The sequence below is a fragment of the Chrysemys picta genome, chromosome 8 (genome assembly GCF_011386835.1).
Source record: "Chrysemys picta bellii isolate R12L10 chromosome 8, ASM1138683v2, whole genome shotgun sequence".
NCBI lineage: Eukaryota > Metazoa > Chordata > Testudines > Emydidae > Chrysemys > Chrysemys picta.
Genome location: NC_088798.1, coordinates 88,492,433 through 88,518,429, shown reverse-complemented (window position 1 = coordinate 88,518,429; position 25,997 = coordinate 88,492,433). Strand labels below are relative to the sequence as shown.

General features: G+C 45.0%; 2 protein-coding genes across 13 annotated transcripts in view; both read left to right on the top strand.

Moving 5' to 3' along the window:
- HTR4 (5-hydroxytryptamine receptor 4) overlaps positions 1–25,997 on the top strand; it is a 237,125-nt gene that overhangs the window by 75,373 nt on the left and 135,755 nt on the right. For 3 of the 12 annotated variants that reach the window (XM_065555894.1, XM_005298011.3, XM_005298012.3), the window contains one exon: positions 2,534–2,615. The exons of 8 other annotated variants lie outside the window; for them this stretch is intronic. In XM_065555894.1, the coding sequence (XP_065411966.1) occupies positions 2,590–2,615 (26 nt within the window). In that variant the 5' untranslated portion in view covers positions 2,534–2,589. Of the gene's footprint in view, positions 1–2,533; positions 2,616–7,468; positions 11,010–25,997 lie in introns of those variants that run through there. One more of the 12 variants, XM_065555893.1, reaches the window with a different exon arrangement.
- On the top strand, positions 15,016–18,443 carry LOC135973167 (uncharacterized). Its single transcript, XM_065554919.1, has 2 exons — positions 15,016–16,879; positions 17,874–18,443. Exons 1-2 carry the CDS (start codon positions 16,303–16,305, stop codon positions 18,347–18,349), a joined length of 1,053 nt encoding a protein of 350 aa, XP_065410991.1. The 5' UTR covers positions 15,016–16,302; the 3' UTR covers positions 18,350–18,443.

The following is a 25,997-nucleotide window of genomic DNA, read 5'->3' as shown; positions in this document are numbered from 1 at the left end:
AAATGCAGCACCAAGGCAGAGACAGACCGTTCATGCAGGTAGGGTCTGGAGTCTGAAGGAGTCACATGGGAAAATATACACAGGTTGTGTCTATACTTCCAACCAAACTGTTACTGTATCAATGTAGGTGGGGTGATCTGTTTGCAGAGAATAGAGGTGGGCAGCAAATGCAGGAGCTGCAGCTGCTGTGTTCTGCACCAGGGAACAATGTGTTTTCCCTGCAAACTACCAGCTGACTCCACACCTCCTCTCTCTTTGTGTTCAGGGAGTGGGATTCTGGCTGCCCACTGCTCAGGAGTGTAGATGAAGGGGAAAAGCCCTCGCTACACTCACACAATAGTGGCCAGAACCTGACATTTCATGTCTTTCCTGCATTGCAGTATCTGGCTTGCTGAATACTGAGAAATTAGAAAGGAAAATAGTTTCCTTGCCCTTCATTTTCATTGCACTTTATAACAAAACGCAGCAATGATCTGCAAACAAAATGGAACAGACAATGCGGACAACATCAAAGATCAGCAGTCACAGGTCGGAAACTATAGACTGAAGTGAAGCAGTCTCGTCTCACAAGACTATGCAACAATAGGCTATACTGGTGCGAGCTCCCCTGAGTTATGGGAGAAGTTCTTAGGCAAGATCGTGGCATGGCAGGTGGATCCACTGAGGTATTCTTGCCATTGATGAAAGGTACTCAGCATTCCATGACCAGTGACTGAGTGTTCTCAGCTGGATGCCCTTGCACCTTAGGGAGCAGCTCCTACTGACAATGTTCCACAGGCGAGTTTGATAGTCCTAGGGCAGGCTGGAAGGTCTTTTTCTTCATTGCAGCCTTTGATTGCTCCACTGAATTTTATTTACTTTCCTCAAGGCAGGGGGCTGCTTTGGGCATTGACTGATTGCGACTGCATCACCTGCTGCTCCAGGGGCGGCTCCAGGCACCAGCACAGCAAGCGCGTGTCTGGGGCGGGAAGCCGCAGGGGGCGGTGTGCCGGTCGCTGTGAGGGCGGCAGTCAGGCAGACTTTGGCGGCATGCCTACGGGAGGTCCGCCCGTCCTGCAGCTTCGGCGGCAATTCGGCAGCGGGTACGCCGAAGGCGTGGGACCAGCAGATCACCCGCAGAAACGCCGCTGAATCCGCGTGACCAGCGGATCGCCCGCAGGCGAGCTGCCGAAGGCCGGCTGACTGCCATGCTTGGGGTGGCAAAAAACATAGAGCCGCCCCTGTACTGCGCTAATGTTTGTGTTTGTTTTAATAACCTCTTTGCTGCCTAGCTACATATGATTACACTGGTCTACAATTTTTGAGAAGTGGTCTGCTTCAGAGATAAAATGTGCTATTTATTATGTATTTTGATGTGCTGAATTCAAATATGACAATTTAAAACAACTGATTGGCTACTGTTTCTAAGATATTTAAGTTTTTACATTTACAGACAGATACAAATAACCCCACTCTCCTGCCTCAGCTCAACTCGGAGACATTAGGAAAAAAAAAAAGAAACCAACACGAGGTGTAAAGAGAGCAACCAAGTCAGTGGTTAAGGATCTGGACTAGCTCCCACTGAAGCTAATGGGAGTCTTAGCATTCAATTTCATTAGTATGGGGCTGGCCCATAAGCCTCTCTCCCATTCCCATCCCCTGGTCAAGTATCTCTCTCATTGCCATGCTGTGTCTTATCTAATCTTGGGCCAGACAGTGTCAGATTAGTCCAGTGAATAAGTGTTTGTAGGATCTGACCCTTAGATTGTAGCTTGAGGAAGGGACCCATGGACAGATTCTGATCTCTGTTGTACTAGTAAACCTGGAGTGACTCAATTGCATTCAGTGATGTTGCTCCAGATCAGTTACTGTGTAAATGACTTTAATTGAGTTACTCTTGATTTATATGACTACCTGGGTCATCAGCAGGGACTGAACCTGGGCTATCTTCATCTAAAATCACAAGAATCTACTGTTTGAGTTAAAGGACTAAATGCATTAGGTAAGAATGGTAGCAGGCCCATAAACTTTCTCTGTGGACCAGCTACTGGAGCGGGGCAAAGACTCAGTGCCCCAGTGTAAATGAGATCAAAATTTGATCCCAGTGTTTTTGGGTGAACGCTGAGCCTGCTGAAATGGGTGGCAGTTTTGCCATTGACTTCAGTGGAGCCAGGATTTTGCCTTTTGTCTTTAAAGTGCTATGCACACATATGATTCTATACGAGTAGATAATAATAGAGACAAAACCATAAAAGGATTAGCTAAACCTGTTTTTGACTCGCTCTCACGCATAGGTTTGTGTAGCTCCGTTTTGTCATAAATAGCTACATTTCCTCCATGTGGGCAATGCAAGGAATTCCTCTGATAAAAAGGTTTTCAAGCCCCATTGGTTTTATTTTTATGTGTTCTTTATTCATTTTGTTTTCAAGCAAACTCCGGCTAGAAGGGCACAGGGCAATGGTGCCAATATAAGGGCATTTCCACAATGGGGGAAAGCAAACACAGGTCAGACCATTTAACTTCTAATGATCTTTTCTCACTGTCTCCACTCCAGGACCAGGTTTCTTCTATGGGCGCTGAACTCCCAGCTACCTATGCCTATTGCCTGTGATGGAAGAACTTGATGTTAATGTGAGGTAGGAGAAACCGTGCGGCATATTGTGCATTGCAGATCTTCTGGCTATGGAGCTGCAGGAGGTCAATAATAACATAGCGTGTTTGCAAAGCTGCGGGATGTAGGATTTTTCTGTTTGCCAGTATTGCTAGGTTACTGCTACTGCAGCAATATTTGGTTTTGGGTTTCCTTGAGTATGCCTGATTAGGTAGCTTTGCGCTGTTATTTTTATAAATGTGTAGCCACCACAGCCAAACCCACAGTAGTGTAATGCAACATTACGAAGCTTTGTATCACATCCCCCACGTGTCACAAGTCAGAGCCTCATCTGAGGGAGCTGTTTAAGTTGAGAGTAGGGGTCGGGAGAGGAGGGCAGGAGTCAGTTTACACCAGCTAAGGATCTGCTCCTAGATTTTTATCAAATTATTTTTAATTTTTATTCTAAAAATTAAGAGCCTGGTTATCCTCTTCCGTACACTGAGGTAAACCTGGAATGACCCCATTGAAGTCAGTTCAGAGACACTGGCATAAACCTGATATCCCCAAGAGGTAAATTAGCACTGTGATTGCTTTGTGCCAATTTAGTGCTAGTATAAAATGCTGGAATGACAGCCCTGGAAACTGATGTTCCCTATTTTTATTGAGGTACCCTTGGGGGAGAGACAGGGCTGCTTTCTCTCTCCCTGCCAATGTAGCCCACCCTGAATTGAAGTTCCTCCTGTAGTCCTGAGATAGCAGTTCAATCTCCGTGGCTCATGTAGCACTTGGCCTCTTTGATGGGACTGCCACAAGGTTGCCAGTTAGTCCGAAGGCAGTGCTGTTTTGTGTGGACTGAGACCCCATCAAACTCATTTCACATAAGGCCACCAAACAACCATCAGAGAGTAGGAATTTGGGATTGCTACTGATAGACCTTGAATCTGCACTGCTGACTCTGAGGGGAAAGGCAGAGTTCCACTAGCAATTGAGAGGCACCCAGAATTAAATGCTTCACAATCTTTTTAAAATCTGTTTTCTGTATCTTCTCCATCTCTTGCATTTCAGTTTATTTCTCAACGCAGCATTGCTCTGAAAAAGTTCTCTGCATTACAGGGCTTAGACACCTTCTTGAGAGGTGCCTGGGAAAGTCCACAGAACAGATCAATTGTCAATTAAAATCAAATAGATCAAATGCATTTGCACTCATTTTCCAAGGAGTCTTTCCCTGATGAAACACAGAGCATAAGTGTTTCAAAAGCCTTAGTCGTGATGAATGGTGAGTTGCAGAATCAAACTGAGGTTAGTGCAGGGATAGATATGTAATGTGGGGGCTTGAGAGTATAATTCCACTATATTAAATTAGCAATTAATTGAATAAGAGTGGAGAGAGAGGGGAGAGATTTTGGTCTTTGGGGACCTGAGTATCCTCTCACTTGCAATGGTGCAAATGATGAGTAACTCCATGGAGGTGATTGGAGCTACATGAGGGAAAACCAGTGTTGATGACAGGAGAATCATGCCCTGGTGTGTAATACTCGACATCTGTATGGGTGGATTATGGAGAAGGGGAAAAAGCATGAAGCTGAATGTATCTGAAGAGACTCTGCCTGTCCTCCCTTTCCATTGGGATTGACGTGAGAATAGTTTCTCTTGGAGGCTATTCAGGTGGGCCCCTAGCAGAACACTTTGCTTAGCTCTTACCCATGGGGAGCCCATCAGGAAAGGCCGTCATCTCCTGGTTGGTGGGCATGGGGCGTGCTGGTCACCTCAGCAAATACATTCCTTTCTCCCTGGGTGGGTGGGAGGAGGGAGCGGAGGTAATTAGCTCTCTCAGGCAATTTCTGTGCACAGCAGGTTTCATTTTGGGGGGCTGCCACCCCACCCAAGAGAATATCTCTGCTTTTCACCCACTTTCTAATATAGCAAATTAAGTTTTTGGGTTCTAACGGCCATGCAGCATTCTGCCCTTGGTTTGTGCACAACTCACACTAATGTCAGATGGGAGAATTGCTTGCAAGACATGTACCTTACTCCCCAGAGTTAGTCAGTTTGGGCCTGATCAAAGCCCATTCAAGTCAATGGAAAGACTGACTTGGGGTTTGACTCAGACCCTTTATCACTTCAGGAAAAGCACAAACTCCTCCACTGGCTTGCAATCAGTTCCTCTTTCTCCTGCTCCTCCTCCTCCCCCTTGTGCAGCTCTGTAAATGTTTTTGGAAATCAGTGTTTTAATGAATACTGAACAGGTCACATTTATAACCCAGCAATCGATTCTGAGAGGTAATGTGTTTTGCTTAATGAAATTTGTTTTGGCTTTGCTATGCCAGGAACATAGCACAGTGCTTATACTGCCGTTCTTTTTCTGTAAGGGGAATTGTAGTGCTGATACGTAGAGTGCTATCGTGTTACCTCCATCTTCTCTCCCCTTCCTTTGAATACATCAGAAAACTCCTCCTCATTATTGATTAATAAAAGAAAAACTTTTCACCTCCTAGGCTGGTTGTTGGCTTTTTGCAATTCACTAGGAATGGGCACATTTGATCAGGCTAATGGTCCATTTAGACCAGTGGCTCTCAACCTTTCCAGACGACTATACCCCTTTCAGGAGTCTGATTTGTTTCACCTCACTTAAAAACTACTTACTTACATAATCAGACATAAAAATACAAAAGTGCCACAGCACACTATTACTGAAAAATTGCTTACGTTCTCATTTTTACCATATAATTATAAAATACATTGATTGGCTTTCCCCTACTGCAGAAAAATGTTTATGCTAAGACAGTTTCCTTTGAATTGAAAACAAAAAATACCCCCCACATCTGCCATTTTCATTGCTATCAGAGTTAGATGTTGTGAGAACTTTGACTCCCTATGTTGCCATTTAAAATGTTTTTAAATAATATTTGTAGTCCAAATAAGTGGAAAGTGTCCTTTTAAGTGCGACTGGACTGCTCCCCCAAAGTATATTATCTCCTGGAAACTCTTTTGTGCTGTAGCAAATTTTGTCTCATCCAGGTAGAACAGTGAAAGGATCTCTGATGGGAGATTGCTCTCTCTCTCACTCAGTAATTATTTAATCCTGCCTGTCATTCAGATGTTAAAATACAGCATAATGCAATTCTGTCTCTTTCTACGGACATTTGAAACCTGTCCTAAATACATATTGGTTCAGTGTTTTGCATTTGGTTTGATATGTTAAAGACGGGTCAAATCTCACTCTCATTTATAACTTAAAAATGAATTCTTTTTCCTTTGTTCTTATTGGATTTATTCATGAACCATATAACACAGGCCTTCATTTGACACTTGCTGGAAAGTTTTATACACAGCACATCCCTTCAGGCATGTATTTTTGTTTTAACTCCACAATCTCCAGCCCTGGGATTTTTGTTTTTGAGAGGTTCTCTTGTCAGCTACCAGTAGGTAACTGATATTTCCATGCTCTCCTGATTTCAAATTAGATTAGCTATTTCACCTGGAAGTAACATATAGAACATTTTTTACAGAAGTTAAGAGTTTCCAAATTTTGTTTTTAAAAATTGCTCAAGGCCACATAGTAAATCAGTGAGATTAAAACCCACAAATCCTGACTTCCAGTCCCCCAATGCCACTCTCAGATAATCCAGTGGAAAGTCCACACATGTAGGGGGAGCATATTCTAGAGAGGAACTCTCACATCATGTGGATGACAGTAGGATGGATGGAAGGAAGGATAGCAGGCAGGCATATTGGAACGGAACTTCCTGACAGCAGAATTTTGCCCTTTGATCTCATTCAGCAGGCCCTTAAGCATGTATTTAAGCATCTGAGTAGTCTCATTGACTTCATTCAATGGAACTACTTACATGTTTGAAGTTAGGCACATACTTAGGCGGTACCTTGCTGATGGGGACCTTAGTGGTGCTACTTTTGCTGAAATCTGTGGAAGACATTCCAGCAGCAAAGTCTTTGGCAAGATGCCCTGTGTGATACTGAACCTCGTTAGAGAAAGAACAGAGTCTGTCTCTCCCTATCTGCATGAAGCCAGGTAGTCAGAATCAGCTGTGTGAATGTTGTACAGAATGTTTTACTTGAATGAAAAGGTCATTATAGATTATGAAGGCTCCCGTGCAGAGCTGTGATGTAAAGTGAGAGAAACAGCCCTGGAAAATAAATGAGTTTTAGACATTCTCCTTTGTGACTCGTATTTATCATTGTTTATGTGATTAGCAGACCCCTTCTCTCTAATTCTAGGGTGGAAAACTAAAGGACCTGGCAACTATTTTAGATGTATATTCCACAGGAGTTTTCAACATACTGTGTCCTGCTTGTTGTTGTTGGACACATTCATTATATGCAGCCTGTTAACAAGGTACCACCAAGAAGTTTGGGATCAGAATTTGACCTAATTGTTACAACATGGAGAAGAACATCCTCTGGATTTTAAATTTTTTTAAAGAAGAAGCCACAATCTATGGACTCATCCCTATATCTGCATGCAAATCAGGTAGTTGGCTCATAAAATGGCCAGGTAGATTCATAACTCAGTTTGCATGTATGGCTAAAGGGGATTCCATGCTCCATGAACTTCACCTACAGAATTTGGGGGTGCATCTTACAGGCCCTCTGAAAGTGCAACTCTTCCTGTACATTTAGCATTGCAAGAAGGGGGATTCTCTAGTTCTTTAGAACATCTGCAAGTCTGGGCAGCAAATGTTATGCTTTGCCTAGACAGCACTGAAGAATGGGGTTACCAAGAGTCTCTGAAAGTCTTCCCAGTCGTTCGGAGGTTTTCATTATCTCACTCGGTAGCGTTCCCACTAGCCAGGATAAAGTAAAACTGCCCATCACCGATCCGCTCGCTGTTTGATTCATAAGAAACAAACGCATCCACCCCCACCCCCCCCCATTATCTGGATGCAGGAGTGGTGAAATCTTTTGGGCAGTTTGAGCAGTTTGATGTTGGCTGACTGTCAGTCAGACTCACCTCCTTCCCCCTCTCTCAGCACTGATGCTTGTCATTCATTCAGCCCCCAAATGGACACTCGTTGCCTAGCAACCTTAGCATTATTGCTGTGCATCCTCTGCAAGTCTTGTGCTTTTATGTATCAATTTATTTAAAATCAAATAGAATAAGGGGAGGAGGGAGGAGGAGAAAATAGCTGCAGTTTGGCTGCCTCTGTCTTGTGGAAGAGGATTCCTCAAAATGAAGGGAAATTTGTTGCTATAAGACTGAGTGAGGTTTCAGGAAGCGCTCTATGATGGGGGGGCTTTTAAATGTTCTGAATAAAACTGGGAGAAATTTTTTTCAGGGAATACAGTTTCACCAAAAAATGCATTTTTGGTGCTCTGAAAATATTCATGAATTCAGGTTGAATTTGATATATAATTTCAGCTGAAAAAATACCTGATTTTCCTCCCCAAAAAATGTCGAAACATTTCATTTTGACCATTTCAAAATGTTTTGTTTTGACTTTTTCATTATGAGATGGCATTTTGTTTTCATATTTGGTCAATTAAACACACACACACACACACACACACACACACACAATGTTTAGGTCAATTTGAAACAGTGTTTTTGGTTTTGGTTTGAATCAAACCAGATTTGTTTTCTATTTTTTTTTTTTTTTTTTTTTTTTTGGTTCTGCTCCAAATTCTGAAAAATCCATTATTCACTCAGCTCTAGTTTAGAGTGACCCAATTAGACTATTAACACAGACTATCAATTGCTTCAGAGTAATTACTGTACAGATCACTTCAATCAAACACTCCCGGTTACCACTTTGCTGCCACATTGGACTGCAGGCCCATGCATTTCTGAATCTTGCCTTAGCAGTTTGTTTTTGCCATTGTGCTGAAGCGACCCGTAGTGAGGTCTTTTGTATAATCATCAGGATTCAGGGTCAGCTTTAAATGTCGTCAGCTACATGGGTTGCCAACACATACATCCCAGGGCAGAGACATTTGAGAGTGCCACTCTAAGCTCCCAGGTGTAGTCTTTGTGCTGAGCTTTGGGGCATTCTGTCACAACTGCATGTGCTCTAATCCACCATGCATGGTGGATGGGATTTCAGCTCCTTCATTTTGTGGACCACTTTTTAAGGGAAAATTTCCCCGGTGGACTGGCTTGCTCTCCTGCCCTTTCAACCCTCAACGGCCTGGTTCTCATCTGCTTTAATCTGTAGACTACCTGGAAATGTTTTGTAGATCACACCTCAAGGGCTGCTGGCTTAAGCCTTTTAAAAGTCCCTTCACCCAGCCAAAAGCAGCACCAGCTCCGATGTGAGTTAGAGGTGCATGAGTGATTGGGAGGCTGCAGACACCAGCTAGCCTAGCCTAGGGCTTTGTCTGGTAAACTGGTCCACTTGTCCCCAAGAAGCTGTGAACCACTGATCACACACTACCGCTAGCTGACGGATTTCCATTGAATAAGCATCCAGTAGAACATGCTCACTTCTCCACATACAACCACACTTCAAGTATTAAGGGTAGAATGTCTTCTTTATAATCGTGTCGAGGGAGAAGCACTGGGTATCTCTCCTGGCATTGTGGCCCTTGGGTATGGCACCCGGCTGGGCATGAGGAGACCTGAGTTCTTTTCCCAGCTCTGATACTGACTCGTTGTGTGACCTTGGGCAAATCACGGAATCCAAATGGGCCCGAGTTTCCCCATCTGTAACAAATCTATAAGAGCTAGAAACCCTCAAGCTCCAGGGCACACTCTTTTGTGTGGTTTAACTTGTTTTATTTATTTAATTTCATAATCATAAACTTAACTCTGCAGTCCAGCTAGACTTGTGAAGGTAGGGAAAAATGAAATGCAGCAGTAAGTCAGGAACACAAGGATTGCAGGGGGCTAAATCACAGCAAGGTATGTTAGTCCCCGCTCCAGAAGGAATGGTTGGTTAAGGCAGAAAGGAATTTTGCCAACCAATAACAGCTCCCTGACTTCCCCCGTAGACAGGTTAGACAGGAAGTCACTTCCCCTATAGACAGGTTATAATGGGGGTGTTTCTTGCACTTTCCACTGAAACAGCTAGTGCTGGGCCACTGTCAGAGATGAGATATTACTGGACTAAATGGACCACTGGTCTGATCTGGTAGAGCAGTTCCTCTATTCCTGCACACTGAAATCTTCAGATGAAGTACAAAATGTTATAATTAGTCGGTTTCAGTTCAGGGTGTGATCACAGCTATATTGTTTACTGAACACAGTTATGTAAAAGGTCTATTGTTTTTCTCAGGTGTTGAGGACTTAGCGCTATTTAGGAATTATCTTTTGCCTTACATTGCTACAGAGTTCAGTGGCACCTCGCGTAGGTGGTAGACTCCCTTTACTAAATAAACAAAAGAGAAAGTCGTCTGGGTTTGTCATGCTGATAATTGCTTTTTATTTTGCAATCAAGTGCCTGAAACGACTGAATTTTAGGATATTAATTGCCCCCAAACTCTCAGTATTATCAGCTAAAGTTCTGACAGCCAATTGCTAAAGGTGTTTTGCAGATCAGGGCATGTTGAGAAATGCAGGGCCTGCTAGGAATACAGCAAATGGTTCATTAATCTCATCCCGACTTTGAGAAATGAGAATCAAGGGGAAGGAACAGGGAACCAAATTGACTGAATTAGTTTTGTTTATTTGGAAGCAAAGGTGATATTCTGTTATTTAAACCAGACTGCATCCCTCTAGATGGTTCATTTAAAAAAAAATCAATATTGGCTGGCCCCACCATTTGGCATAGTGTGTTCTTGCACATCAGCTACTTCAGAGCACTTAGGAATCCAGGAAGGAGAAGACCTTCTCTGCATCCCCACATCCCCTGAGAGTCAGGTCTCTGGTCAGAATGAGTCCCAGTTCCTGAACCTCACTGTATTGGCCAAAGCGGCCACTTCTCACATGTAACAGTGGGAAGAGATTTGCTTCAGCAATGCCATGGGTAGGATTATTGAGGTATTGTAGGGAAGGCAGGGAAGAGGTGGCAAGTGGCCATGGAAGAAGGTGCATGAGCAGAGTTGTCTACTGTTAGCCGGGGGTCATTGTGATAACTTTACAGTGAGATGGAGAAGATGCAGGAAGAGGGATGGACTCAGACCCGTCTCTCAGTCTAATCCTTTGGGAAAGAGGGATCCAGAGTCACAATAAGTGGTGGGTAGGCACAAAGGGACAGATTCTGCCACCCTTACTTGCATGGAACAGCACTTGCACATGTGAGTAGGATATTCATATGAGCACTGCTCATATGAATATCAATGAGTAGGGAAGGCAGGCATGAGACAAGCCTGTTTCCTCTCCTAAAACACCTCAGGCTTAGTCCAAAGGGTCAGAGGATGACAACACATTCCAGTAGTCACTCAGACTTTGTGTTTGCCTTCAGGAGGGAACACAAAGACAGCTGGCTAGATAAAAACACTGTACGAAGGAGACTCAGATGGGAAAGGAGACACATGGTGGCAGGTAAGGCAGAAAATGGACTTGGGTTCAAGGAGGGATGATTGGAGGAGCTACATGCTTTCGTGGGTTAATGGAAGAGAACAAGCCCTTAGATTAAAGTTATCTGAACATGGTGAAGTATGTTTGCTTTCCCGGAATCACAGTTTACTGTTTGCAGCATGTCCGTAGAACACAGAAGGCCTTTTGTAGAGCCCTTGCTAGCTTCAGTTGAAGTCATTAAAATATTATTTCTCTCAACCTTTCGGCTCAGATTCCTTTTTAGGTGCATTAGTCAAGATCAGGGCAAATGCCAGGCTAAAATGACTGAAGAAGAGCTCTGTGTGGCTCACCAACAGAAGTTGGGCCAATAGATATTCCCTCACCTACCATGTCTCTCATTTTGTGAACTATGACCTGCAGGCTGCTCTTCCTCCCTCTCTCCAGGCTCCTTTTCCAGTGAAGATCAATTGTAGCCATTCTGTAACCCCTGCTGCATCCTCTTGGGGGTGGCGCACTAGATCCAGTGCTTGCATCGAGATGGACTTGATTTAGTAGGCCTTTTGCTACCTCTACCTTCTCGGACCCTGTCCTCCTAGCAAGAGGGTTGTCCTGACCAGAGGCATGATTACGTGAGATTGGGATATTTGCATTCCTCAGTGTTGTTCCAGTGACTTCAACCTCTTGTTCAAATTGTTAAACTGATAAGGGTATTGACAGAATCTCTTAAGGAAAGTGGCAGTGGGAAGAACAGGAAATGCCAGTGGAAAGAGGAGGAAATGGAAACTAACAGTCCAATCTTGCAGGTTCTTACTGAGGCAAAACTCCCTCTGTCAGTTCTCACCAGCTGAGGATCTGGCCCCACATGAGGCACCTCGCTGACACTGCCAAGAGAACAGCGTATGTGTGTGTGTTGTGTAGACACATGGGGCCAAATTATTAGGTGTGGCTTGGCCATTTGTACTGCACCACTGGCAGAATCTGGCAATCGTGCCAGAGTAATTGGCCACCATAGGATCATCCCAGTGTTGGGGCCCATGATCCAGGAAGCACAAAGGTGAGCTGTGAAAGTCTTATAGATACAAAAGAGCAGCATGATTAATTTGCACTAATGCACAGGTACAGAAACTGTGGGGAGACTGAAAGGTATATTAAACCTAGGAACAGAGTAGAGGTGATGGCCGTTTCTAACAGCACCTGGTCCTCTGTCTTATGACAAAGCATTCACCACCACCACTGTACTGCTTTTGTGTGTCCGGTGTGGCTTCATATTTTTGTGCCTGTCTGTCTAAAATCCTTATTAACTGAATAAAGCAGCGTGTAATGCTGTCTACGCTGAATTCTCTGCGGAGCCTTGGTATGGCTTAGTACAACGGCACAATGTATCAGCCAGAGTACTTTTCGTACTGTTGAACTTTTCTCTCAGTTTCTAGGGAAACATTTTATAGCTCTATATTTATCAGAGTCTCTTTCCAAACACCTCCGCCAACACTTAATTAATAGAATTTTAAAGCTTTGCTCCAACTACTGCAAGTTAATAGAGTGCTCACCGACAACAGCTGTGGAACTAGGGAGACATGTATACATGCAATACATTTACAGGGTGAATGTGTGTCAGAGGGGCATCTCTCCCTCATCCATCTGTATATCCTCAGTATCCTGGATTGGGAGATATAGCAATATTAAATTTTACAATTTGACTCTTTAGCAAGGACATTTTTATCTGGGAAGATTCCTCATTGTAATCTAACACAAATACAGAGTAACTTAAACAATAGAATTTTATGGCCATATCGGATAGTGCGGTCTTTCTTTAACTTAGTGCCTCTGCAAATAATCGCAGCTGTTTCTCATTAAAGATTCGGGGGGAGGGGGAGAGGAGATTTTTGGAGTTTATTGGAAAATATTGTGGCTTAGGTCCTGTGGGAGGGATAGCTCAGTGGTTTGAGCATTGGCCTGCTAAACCTAGGGTTGTGAGTTCCATCCTTGAGGGGATCTGGGGCAAAAATCTGTCTGGGGATTGGTCCTGCTTTGAGCAGGAGGTTGAAGTCCCTTTCAACCCTAATATTCTATGATGAGGGTGCAGGATTGGAATAGAAAGAGGGTGCTGTAGGGTAAGATTAAGGGGCATTGGTAAAATTGTGAAGGGGCCCCAGGAAAGCAGTAGAAAGAAGCACTGCAATTCAGGATTGAACTGCATAAGCAGAGCTGTGTGGGAGCTCAGGACCAGATTAGCAGTGTGGGTTGTAGGTCAGGGTTAATAGGTCTAGTACAGGTCATGAATGAGATGCATTGACAAAGCTGTATCTAGTAATCAGATCTGGAATATTTGGTAGTGTTACAAGACAAAACTAAAGTGCGCTGGCATTGCTGTTAGTGGGAACCTGATGGTTCTCTGTCTGCCTCATATCTACCCACATAGATGTTAAAATTCCCAGGGCTTTTGGAAAAGTGCAGGAGTATAAGCCCAGTGTTATGGAAATGATGCTCTCCTAGTAGAGCCAGTTGTACTGTCCAAAGCTGCAGTGAGCTATTGCTGAGTGCAGAACGCCTACTGCCGTGCCATATTAGCCTAGGCAGTTACTGAACTAGCTGTATCTAAATTACTGGTTTGGAAAGAATATTTGCAATATCTTGAATATGAATGATACCTCATAAAACCCAGTTCTGGTTGCATGTACTTGGCCTATCAGATATCTATGGCAGATAGGTCTTTTTGTTGGCCTGTTATGGATGATAATATATAGCACAGTTGGTGGACTGTCTCCTTGAAATAAAGTGCACACACCATGCATATGGGATTGACACTCATTTGTTTTACTCAATTGAGTGCTTCCACTATTTAGTTTGCTCCTGATATACTGTGGCAATGAATCATTGATTATATGATGTACTGGTCTGGCAAATATTCATGTCATCTGCTGCTCTTACTACTGTGCAGAAGGAAGCCATTTACTACAGTAACTTATCGTCTTGCTGCATCTGTTAGCCCAGTAGTTAGCATAATGTGTCCTCTGAACAGCAGTCTCTGCCTCTCTAATGATAAGGCTTGATTTAAAAATGCCATTCCTCTGAACATTTGCCCTGGTGTATTGAAATGATGCAGAAAATCCTGGGGGAATGAAGTTTTCAGGGGGTGTTCAGCAGTTTGAGAGTTAATTCAGTGTAGGTCAAGGTAAAGAAAGAACATTGAGGTGTCTGGGGAAGTGTTACAGGACAGAAAATTGTCTGCATAGCCAGATTTGTGTGTGTGTGTAAATCTTGTAGCAGAAGTTTCTTCATCTTTGTCATTCTGCATACTCCAACCCCCACTTCCAAAGGGGAGAAAATGTTGTTGACCATGTAAACTCTCTGGGTCAGATTCATGAAGGAGCATGCCAAAAGTGTGCCCATGAAAATGCCCAGGCCCTTCTTGCACCCAGCTTTGCTGAGCTGTTTGTACAAACCAGGCAACTACAAGCCAAACATGAAGTTTGCAAGCACATATGTGGGCTTTTGAGGGTCCAATTGTGGGTGCATTTTTGAAGGTGGACTTTTAGGGACGGATCATGATCTGTTATAGTAGTGTAAATCCAGAATAACCAAGAGATGAATTTCACTTAGAATGTGTATTTTGGAAAATGTGTCCTCCTGTGGAAAATGTGGCCTTTCCTTCCCATGACATGAGACTGGCTAAGCTCAAGTGCAGTGTTGTTTAATATCTGACCTCTTCTTTGGGGCACTATAACCTGTAATTGCAAGGGCATGGCCTTGATACTACAACAGCTGTTTTCCACCTGTAACTTCTGTGTCTTAAGCACCTCTTTGCTGGCTATTGTGATAATATTGGAATCCAAACGTGAACTCCCCAAGGAACAATTGGTGGTGTGATGGGATTTCATTCTTATACACCTTCCCCTTTCCTCAGTTCTGTTCTGTTACACCCACCAATGCAGCTGGTGTGTGTGTGTGTGTGTGTGTGTGTGTGCACGCGTGCACTGTGGGAGAGGGGGAAGGCCTGGGTAACCTGGAGACAGAATTTAGTCCCATGTTTGCGAGAGTCCCTTGTGCTTTTTGTACCTGGGTATGGCAAGTCCAGAAACTTAGCCGCTGCCCTTGCAGGAATCTAATTACAACAGGGCATTAGTCTGTGGCTCATACTCATTGCTTACTCAGTCAGAGCCCTCATTTGCTTTGATGGGAATTTCTACTGGTTAGGCAGAGACAGGCCAGGAGGATCCAGCCAGCTGAGGTTAATATTCTTTCTAAAACATTTTGAAAACTCTGGGCTAAATTCGTCTGGACTCCTGAACAGCGGGTAGCCCACGGGGGAAGCAGCTGCAATCTCTCCGAAGTACTTGGGCTCACAGGGGCAATCTCTGCCCAAAGAGTAGGCTGTTCTGGCTGGGGAGGGGCAGTCCATTGCCAGCTTCTGCCAGTGAGACTAGGGCCAGGTTTTAAAACTGCCCTTCCTTTGCATAACCCCTTTGCAGAAAACCCAGCCTGCTGGCCTCTGCTGCTAGGGCAGGAAGGGAGACACCTGGCCCTGGAACTGCTGTTATTTACAATATTGGCTTTTATGGGCAATACTAGGGCTAAAGTGGTCAGGCTGATCTGGCAGCTGCAATGAAGTATCTGCTCTTTATTTTCTGCACTTCAGCTACTGTTCTATGAGCTTTTTCTTTCGAGCCCAGGAGCTTTAGGTCTCATCCAAGCAGCTGCCTTGTGTTTTCATATTGTTTGCTTTTTTCCTTCAAGCCATGCTCAAAACCCTCATTATGCTGTCTCCTTGCAGCAATGCAGGGATCTTTGTTTAAAATTACATCCAGTGACGCACTGAAAACAGCAGTTGATCTAATGGGAACCTGAGTTTATTGGGAGTTTGTTTCAAAAGCTGTAAACCGACATAGCTCCCCAACCCACCCAAACCCTCTTATTAAACTTAGGCCTGGTCTACACTAGGCGTTTATGTCGAAGTTAGCGCCGTTAAATCGAATTAACCCTGCACCCGTCCACACTGCGATGCTATTTAGTTCGACATAGAGGTCTCTTTAATTCGACTTCTGTACTCCTCCCCGACGAGGGGAGTAGCGCTAAATTCGACATGGCCATGTCGAATTAGGCTAGGTGTGGATGGAAATCGACGCTAATAGCTCCGGGAGCTATCCCACAGTGCACCACTCTGTTGACGCTCTGGACAGCAGTGCGAGCTCGGATGCTCTGACCAGCCACACAGGAAAAGCCCCGGGAAAATTTGAATTTGAATTCCTTTTCCTGTCTGGCCAGTTTGAATCTCATTTCCTGTCTGGACATCGTGGCGAGCACAGCAGCACTGGCAACGATGCAGAGCTCTCCAGCAGTGATGGCCGTGCAGTCTGGGAATAGAAAGAGAGCCCCAGCATGGACTGATCGTGAAGTCTTGGATCTCATCGCTGTGTGGGGCGATGAGTCCGTGCTTTCCGAGCTGCGATCCAAAAGAAGGAATGCAAAGATCTACGAGAAGATCTCTAAAGACATGGCAGAGAGAGGATACAGCCGGGATGCAACGCAGTGCCGCGTGAAAATCAAGGAGCTGAGACAAGGCTACCAGAAGACCAAAGAGGCAAACGGACGCTCCGGATCCCATCCCCAGACATCCCGTTTCTACGAGGCACTGCATTCCATCCTCGGTGCTGCCGCCACCACTACCCCACCAGTGACCGTGGACTCTGAGGATGGGATACTGTCCACGGCCGGTTCCTCAGACATGTTAGGGGACGGGGAAGATGAGGAAGGAGATGAGGAGGGCGAGGCAGTTGGCAGCTCTCACAACGCTGATTTCCCCGACAGCCAGGATCTCTTCATCACCCTTACAGAGATCCCCTACGAAGCGTCCCCAGCCATTACCCCGGACACAGAATCTGGTGAAGGATCAGCCAGTAAGTGTTGTAAACATCTAAACATTTATTTTTAACAAAACAGGAATATTAACAATTAAAAGAATGGGTTGTTCATGATTAGTGTGCCCTAGGCGCTTAACGGTTTAGTAAGGGGCAGTGCAAGTTTTGAAAAGAAATCTAGCAATGTCCGGTTTTCAGTGATTGTCCTGCACAAGCCGCTCTACTGTGTATTCCCTGCTACTGCAGCTACAGTAAAATGCGGTCTATATGTGCGGGGATAGAGCAGTAATCCTCCTGGGACATCTCGATGAAGCTCTCCTGGAGGTAACTTGAAAGCCGTTGCATGAGGTTCTTGGGGAGAGCGGCCTTATTGGGTCCTCCGAAGTACGACACGTTGCCGCGCCACGAGATTATCAGGTACTCGGGGATCATTGCTCTGCACAGCAGGGCGGCATACGGCCCTGGTCTTTGGAGGCTTTCCCGGAGCATTCTCTCTTTGTCGCTCTCGGAGATCCTCATCAGGGTGATGTCGGCCATGGTGACCTGCTTTTAATTAGGTAGGGGAATGTTAGTGTTGGGACTGCTTTCCCGTTCCTTTACAGAACTGTCACCGCTGGTTTGCAGCCACGCGGTGGAGGCGGGAGAGGGGCAGCCGAAAGGGATCATTCCCGGGGACAGCCGCGAGGGGGTGGGACAGGGGCAGAGTTCCCGCTTGCCGGATTGCTGGCAGCAGGGACTGACATTGATTTAAATGTGAAATGAGGCCAGTGGTAATATAAAAGTTTTAAACTGCCACAAGTGTACGGCTTACCATGTCTGCCTGCAACAGAAATTCCGTTGTGCTGCCTCGCTTCTCAAATGTGCTGTTCAAGACCCCAGGCACAGAATGCGAAGGCCGAGAATTCGACCTTGTGCTGAGTGCGCATGTGAAAGGTGCTGTGCATGGTCTTGTTCACAGAGAAAGACTATGTTCTTTGTTCACAACTACATTTATCTTTCAGAGGAATTCACTCCCTTTTTCCCATTTCCACAGCCCCGTCTGCGACTGTCTCACAACCTAGCCTGGAATCACACTCCCAGAGGCTAGCGCGGATTAGGCGTAGGAAGAAGAGGACACGGGAGGACATGTTCTCTGAGCTTATGGCCTCTTCCCAAGCCCAGGCAGCACAGCAGACCCAGTGGCGGGAGAACTTGACCCGAATGCACCAAGCCAACATGGATCGGGAGGAGAGGTGGCGGCAGGAAGACCAGCAGGCGACTCAAACGCTGCTTGGACTACTGAGGGAGCAAACGGACACGCTCCGGCGCCTTGTGGATGTTCTGCAGGAACGGAGGCAGGAGGACAGAGCCCCGCTGCAGTCCATCTCTAACCGCCCTCCCCCGCCACCAAGTCCCATACCCACCTCACCCAAAGTGCAAAGAAGGAGAGGCGGCAGAGTCCCTGCTAACTCTCACTCCACCCCTGCAGAGAGCTCTAGTAGCAGAAGGCTCTCATTTCCCAAAATTTGAAAAGTTCTTTCCTTCCCGCCTGACACAAGCCCACGTCCAAGTTTCACCTCCCAATGCCATGTGTAGTTGATAATAAAAAATTCGTTTCTGTTAACTACTGTTTCAATCATGTTCTTTTGGAGGAGGAGGGGAAAGGGGGTTGGAAATTGGACAGGACAGTCTCCTTTGGCAGGGTACATAGTCGGGGGCAGGCACAGCAGCAGGGCACATACACAGTGCAGTGATGCAGTGACTAGTTGCCCCGGTTAGTCTGGGAGGTTGTTTTGATGTAATGTTGGGGGGGGTGGGTTGCTCTGTGACTTTGTGGCGGGGGAGGGCAGTTACAGATCTTAAGCGCCGGTCCTTAGACAGGATCACAGAGCCACACAGCATGGGATCTGTAACCGTCCTCCCCCTGCCACAAAGTCAAATAGACCTCCCATACACACAGTCCCGATCAGGAGGGGTGACAGGCTCCGTTGAAACAAGCATCCCACCGCAGCGGAGCCTGTCAATCCTTGAGTTTAGAAGCTGCATTCGCATCACAACACTAGACCCGCCCCGCACCACAGTCTGCGTCCCAGTTTTAAAAAATTCCCGCTAAAACAGTATTAAAGAAAACGGTGTGCTTTAACAAAGTAGAACTATTTTTATTTCGACACGTGTGTTGGAGGGGGGGTGAAGGGGGTATGTAACTGGATAGGATAGTCAACATTACCTGGGTAAAGAAACGGGGGCAGGTTTAGCTTCTCAGTACACAAACTATAAAATCACAGGTTACCCTGCTCACTCAGGAACTTTGCTTTCAAAGCCTCCCGGATGCACAGCGCTTCCCGCTGGTCTCTTCTAATCGCCCGGCTGTCTGGCTGTGAGTAATCACCAGCCAGGCTATTTTCGTCAACCTCCCACCCCGCCATAAAGGTCTCCCCCTTGCTCTCACAGAGATTGTGGAGCACACAGCAAGCTGCTATAACAATGGGGATATTGGTTTCGCTGAGATCACAGCGAGTCAGTAAGCTTCTCCATCTCCCCTTGAGACGGCCAAAAGCACACTCCACCACCATTCTGCACTTGCTCAGCCGGTAGTTGAAGAGTTCTTTTTCAGTGTCCAGGGCGCCAGTATAGGGCTTCATGAGCCAGGGCATTAGCGGGTAGGCTGGGTCCCCGAGGATGACTATAGGCATCTCCACATCCCCAACAGTTATTTTGTGGTCCGGGAAGTAAATACCTTGTTGCAGCCGTCTAAACAGACCAGAGTTCCTGAAAACACGAGCGTCATGAACCTTGCCCGGCCATCCCACGTAGATGTTGGTAAAACGTCCCCTGTGGTCCACCAGTGCTTGCAGCACCATGGAAAAGTATCCCTTTCGGTTAATGTACTGGGTGGCCTGGTGGTCCGGTGCCAGGATAGGGATGTGAGTTCCATCTATGGCCCCACCGCAGTTTGGGAATCCCATCGCTGCGAAGCCATCTATGATCGCCTCCACGTTTCCCAGGGTCACTACCTTTGGCAGCAGTACATCAACGATTGCCTTCGCTACTTGCATCACAACAACCCCCACGGTAGATTTGCCCACCCCAAACTGGTTCGCGACTGACCGGTAGCTGTCTGGCGTTGCAAGCTTCCACAGGGCTATGGCCACTCGCTTCTGTACACTCAGTGCAGCTCGCAACCGGGTGTCACTGCGCTTCAGGGCAGGGGACAGCAACTCACAAAGTTCCAGGAAAGTTCCCTTCCGCATGCGAAAGTTTCGCAGCCACTGGGATTCATCCCAGACCTGCAGCACTATGCGGTCCCACCACTCAGTGCTTGTCTCCCGTGCCCAGAATCGCCGTTCCACGGCATCAACATGACCCATTGCCACTGTGATGTCCTCGGCGCTGGGTCGCCTGCTTTCTGACAGGTCTGTGCTACTCTCAGACTTCAGGACATCACCGCGGTGCCGTAGCCTCCTTGCCTGACTTTTCTGCATCTGCCTCAGGGAAACCTTTATGATAAGCTGCGAGACGTTGAGAGCGGCCACAACTGCAGCGATGGTCGCAGCGGGCTCCATGCTCGGAGTACAGTGGCGTCCGCGCTGTCAATGACTGGAAAAGCGCGCGAACTGTTTTCCCGCCGGCGCTTTCAGGGAGGGAGGGCGGGAGTGATGGACGGATGACGACAGTTTCCCAAAAGCACCCTCGACTCATTTTGTTACCCAGAAGGCATTGCCGGCTACACCCAGAATTCCAATGGGCAGAGGGGACTGCGGGAACTGTGGGATAGCTGACCACAGTGCACCGCTTCGAATGTCGACGCTATCACCGTTAGTGTGGACGCACAAAGTCGAATTACTGTCCTTAGTGTGGACACACACGTTCGACTTTGCAATATCGATTACAAAAATTCGATGCAAGTAAAATCGAACTACTCTCGTAGTGTAGACAAGGCCCAAGTAACACAGTTTAAATGGCAAAAGCCAAAAGGAGGAAATGAAGGCTTATGACTCTTGGGAGTTAATCACAAAGTGACCGCAACGGGCAGCACCTCCTTATCTTTTTGGCCATGGGTGCCCAATTTTTGCCCGCCTAAGAGGCACCTTAGCAACTTGCCAGGAGCCTGAGGGCAGCACCTAATTGATCTGAGCAGATTGCAGTTGTGGCCCATGGAGACTACAGGTGGCACGCAGCTCGCAATGCTTCATCCTGACCCTAGACCTGCTTTGTTTGGCTCTGGGCCTGTCCCTTCCCCAAGGATGAGAATTAAGTTTAAGCGGTTGAGCTTTCAGTGCCATTTTGTATAATTAAGAGGCAGGTCTGGTGTTCACATAGGGCCAGATCCAATGTCCATTGAAGTCAATGGAAAGAGTCCTATTCCCTTCAGGGGGCTTTGTCTCAGGCCCGTAGTCTAATATATTGTATACTGTCCCTTAAAATTAGTCACACTCAGGGTCTGCATGCTCAGAGTCTAGATGTGACCTTGCTTTGTATTTAATAAAGAGAGCTGTGGTTTAAACTTTATTTCCCTGGTCACATTCTGAGTTCCTGAAGAACAGAGGCTGCAGCATGCTCATGAGAAGATACTGTCGGCTACCTGACCGTGTTAGAAAACATGATACATGAGTCCTTTAATCTCAGAGCTCCATGGGAGTATGTAGGCACACAAACTCATCTGAAATGCACATCCTCACTTCTTCCTCAATCCCCCTGGCCCTCTTCTGCTCCTGCACTTTCTTCATTGTTTCCTTCAGTTGCAGATCTTTGGATCTCTGCCTACTTCTCATCCTCTATAGCCGACAGGCATCAACTTCTAGTAGGGTTCCGGAGTTGTCTTCCACTCTTGGTACAATGCCCACTGTCTTATTTTCCAGGCTGGAGGAGACCTTAACATCTAAATCTGATGACTCTCTAGTGGGGAACTCATCTATTAAATACCGCACCATTGTGGAGCTGCAGGTTGTATCTTCGGGGGTTTCCCTTTACACTTGGCTGTTTTCTTCTTTTTCACTTCGCTTGGACCAGTTTTCTCAGTCTCTGGCCAGAAATCCTGAAGGGATTCATAGATTCTAGGACTGGAAGGGACCTCGAGAGGTCAAGTCCAGTCCCCTGCCCTCATGGCAGGACCAAATACTGTCTAGACCATCCCTGATAGACATTTATCTAACCTACTCTTTAATATCTCCAGAGATGGAGATTCCACAACCTTCTTAGGCAATTTATTCCAGTGTTTAACCACCCTGACAGTTAAGAACTTTTTCCTAATGTCCAGCCTAAACCTCCCTTGCTGCAGTTTAAGCCCACTGCTTCTTGTGAACAAGTTTTCTCCCTCCTCCTTATGACACCCTTTTAGATACCTGAAAACTGTTATCATGTCCCCTTCCAGTCTTCTCTTTTCCAAACTAAACAAACCCAATTCTTTCAGCCTTCCTTCATAGGTCATGTTCTCAAGACCTTTAATCATTCTTGTTGCTCTTCTCTGGACCCTTTCCAATTTCTCCACGTCTTTCTTGAAATGCGGTGCCCAGAACTGGACACAATACTCCAGTTGAGGCCTAACCAGCGCAGAGTAGAGTGGAAGAATGACTTCTCGTGTTTTGCTCACAACACACCTGTTAATACATCCCAGAATCACGTTTGCTTTTTTGCAACAGCATCACACTGTTGACTCATATTTAGCTTGTGGTCCTCTATAACCCCTAGATCCCTTTCTGCCGTACTCCTTCCTAGACAGTCTCTTCCCATTCTGTATGTGTGAAACTGATTTTTCCTTCCTAAGTGGAGCACTTTGCATTTGTCTTTGTTAAACTTCATCCTGTTTACCTCAGACCATTTCTCCAATTTGTTACCCAACACGTTTTAGCACAATTTATGTGCAAAGGGTCAGCTCCAGGCTGTTAAAAATCAAACTTAAAATGAATTCAGTGGGAGACCACAGAGCAGCTGCTTGCTTCCTTGTGCTCACTCATCATATGACCCTGCTCCTCAAACAGTGGGTTTTTTTGTTGTTTTTTACTGAATATCATCCGTGGTTTACAGATCAGATCAGAAAACTAATCTGCAGAATGGTTAAATTACTTGTCCAAAATCATAAAGCAATCAGTGAGAGGCAGAGATGCAAAGGGAACCCATTGCTACTGACTCCCAGTCTTGTGATTTAACCTGTAGATTATACACACTCACTCACATGATTTCTCTAAAACATATGTGTATTGTTTTCTCTGCTGGACTTATCCTGTTCTGTCGGATGCTTGTCCCCAGGATCTTTAGACAAGTGATTATTTAGGATAATTCAGGGAAGAGTTCAATTTGCAAAATAATAATAGTATGAAAAATTCCCTTCAGAAAGCCTTGCACATCTTTACCAATGTAAATCACAACTTGACGTTCAAAATCACTGTGCAATAACATGCAAAGTAGCCCTTCTTGCTATATTTTCACTCGTGATTGATGGCCCCACTGCCTGTTCTTGTAAGTTGATTTCTTCTCCTGTTTACTTAATTTGAGCATGAGATCTGTGATGAGGATGCTTTGGGAAGTGTTCAGAAGGAACGAGTACTAAGCTGCAGGGATAAGAGCAAGGTTTAAACAAAACAGAGCCCTAGTTCAGGATTTTATGTCAGGTGGTCGAGCAGGAACAGACATCTGAGCCTAAATGCAAAGGCACGATTCAGTTAGGCAATACAGTACAAATATATGCTCTGTTCTCTGGCAGATTGCTGGCTGCTACCTCAGGCATTTGTGTTGCTGGGCTCTGTTCTGTATAGGCAAGCAGATGGGTTTTCAGAAATGTAGCAGTATTAGATGGGGAGACTCCTCCCTTTCCCAAAAGGTTTGTATTGGAACAGGATCTGGGTAGCAGATTGGGTGCAAGGAACGTATTTTGTATCTGTGGTGCATTTTCTAGAAGCACCATTGGGAAGTGAATCAAGCAGCATTTGGTTAACTGGCTGCATGCACTTGAGAGACTGAACACATGAACCCTAGCCATGCAGATAGATCATGCTTTAAAACTCAATAGGACGTACAGTCCCCTGTGGTCTTCAGAGGGAGGGAGACAAAATAACTTCCTGTCATCATCTCATAATGAATGAGTTGTGAAATGATTTCTGTGTGGTTGAGGACCTGGTTTTATGAGGAATGCCTCAAATAAAAGATCTTCCTGAAATCAACAAGTTAGCCTCTCTGTGCCAAATCTTCCATTAGCGCTAGTGACAGTGAGAACCAGTTTGATTCACCTGAACTCTTGAAACTGGGAGTCTGTCCAAAAAACATTAGGAGTTGGACATCTGATAGCTGTGTGTGTCCCACTGTGTCCAGAACAGAAACTGGTAGTGAGAAAAATACACACCACAGATCTCGTAATAGCTAAGTTGACTGTCATTCTCTTCCTGAACACTTGTTCCTTTAATACCCCTAATTGCAAATGTATCTTGGGAGTGGCTGAGCACGACTTATGTTTTTTTATTTTAAATTCTTAATAATCCACCTGAAAGATTTCAACAAGGAGGTGAATAGAGGCTTCACTCTGATGTGAAAACAAGACCTCAGTGCTGTCATACAAATTGATCCAATAAAAGATATTACTTCACCCACGTTGACTCCCTCAGACAAATTAAAAATAAGAACTGCTATTATTGGGTTCTTATCAATAATTACCTGAGGGGGGGCGGTTATTTTCACAGACTGGCGCAGAAAACCATCAGAGAGGCAAAAGAGCTTCTTCAGCTCAATAACATACCTTGATGTCAATTTCAGTGCACTAGGATGTATTTCTAAATAGAAGTTGTGACACTGGTAAAGCAGATGCCAGCTCTTGCCAGTCTATAGGCGTCAGCTGAGCACTGACAAATTCCTAGCTGGTAACCAGACCAATTCATCTATATGTGACTATTGTTCAAGATAGGTGTTAGACTTGTAAGGATGTGTTTAGTGTTTAGACTCTATTAAATGCTTGTAAATTGCTGCATGTGTTAATCTCACTTGCAATGTCTGTATTCCATGATACAAGGTAAAATATAAGTTTGTTTTATAATTGTAAAAATGCCTGCTTTGAACTTGGCGAACTCAGACAGGAAGAGTGGCTCTGCCATCCTACCCCACCCATCTAAGAACTTCAGTGAAATTGAATGGTCCCCATGAAATGTTTGTTTTACCATAGTGGCAAACTGTGACAAAACAGCTTCATAGGTATTTTCCTAGCCAGTTCTAATTTAAATACAGATTTTCCATGTTACAGCTCTGTTATAAACCTGTTTTCTACAGTGTAAAGCTACTATCCTATAACTTGTGCAGTTGGAATTTTCAAGGATCCTGAAGTCTGTTGTAAAGAATGGAATTGAACTCAGATCCTAAGTTAATGCCCTAACCACTGGACCATCCTTCCTCTCAACTTCCATTGACTTCCTTAAGCACTTTTAAAAATCCAAGCCAGAAGTTACTGAAGTGTCTTATAAAGATACTAACTTCATTATAAACTATGCAAAATTATTTCCTTCCCCCAACAAAAATAACTGCAATGGAAATTAAAAGACTTAAAACTACAACATCATCTAAGCGCTGGTCTACACATGGAAGTTTGCACTGGTTTAACTAATTTAGTTAAACAAGTGCAACTTTGTTTGTAGACTTCCTAACTTAAAGTCACAAGAGTAGCAATTCACTAGTTAAAACTAATACTCTGTGCTTGATGTCTCAGTGGGTCTAAGTATTGCACCCGGTTGCAACAAGATACATTAAACAGTACATAGAGACTGTTGTGTATGTACAACATGTACAGTTCAGTTTATCAATTTTCTTGTATCTGAATCTTGATTATCTGAAACACTCTCATCATCCAAAATGAGCTTATACCACTGATGTGTATCAAATACATTCATTTCCCTGTATTTCTGAGATAAATAAGACCAGGGTATTTGTGTGTATATCTATATACCAGAGAGAGAGAGAATGGTGATGTCAGTTAACTTGGTGTAAATGGAGTTATTCTGGATTTACACAACTCTAATTGAGAACAGAATCGGAAACAGAGTGAATTATCATCATTCTTGGTCTAAAGCATTGAACAGATTTTGCCTTTTGGGTCTGAGATTAATAATGACAATTAATGGGAACACTGCTAGGAAAATAATGTGGTTGATTAAATCTGATCTAGTTAGCATAGCTGTGTGGTATTCATCTTTTTAATATAGAG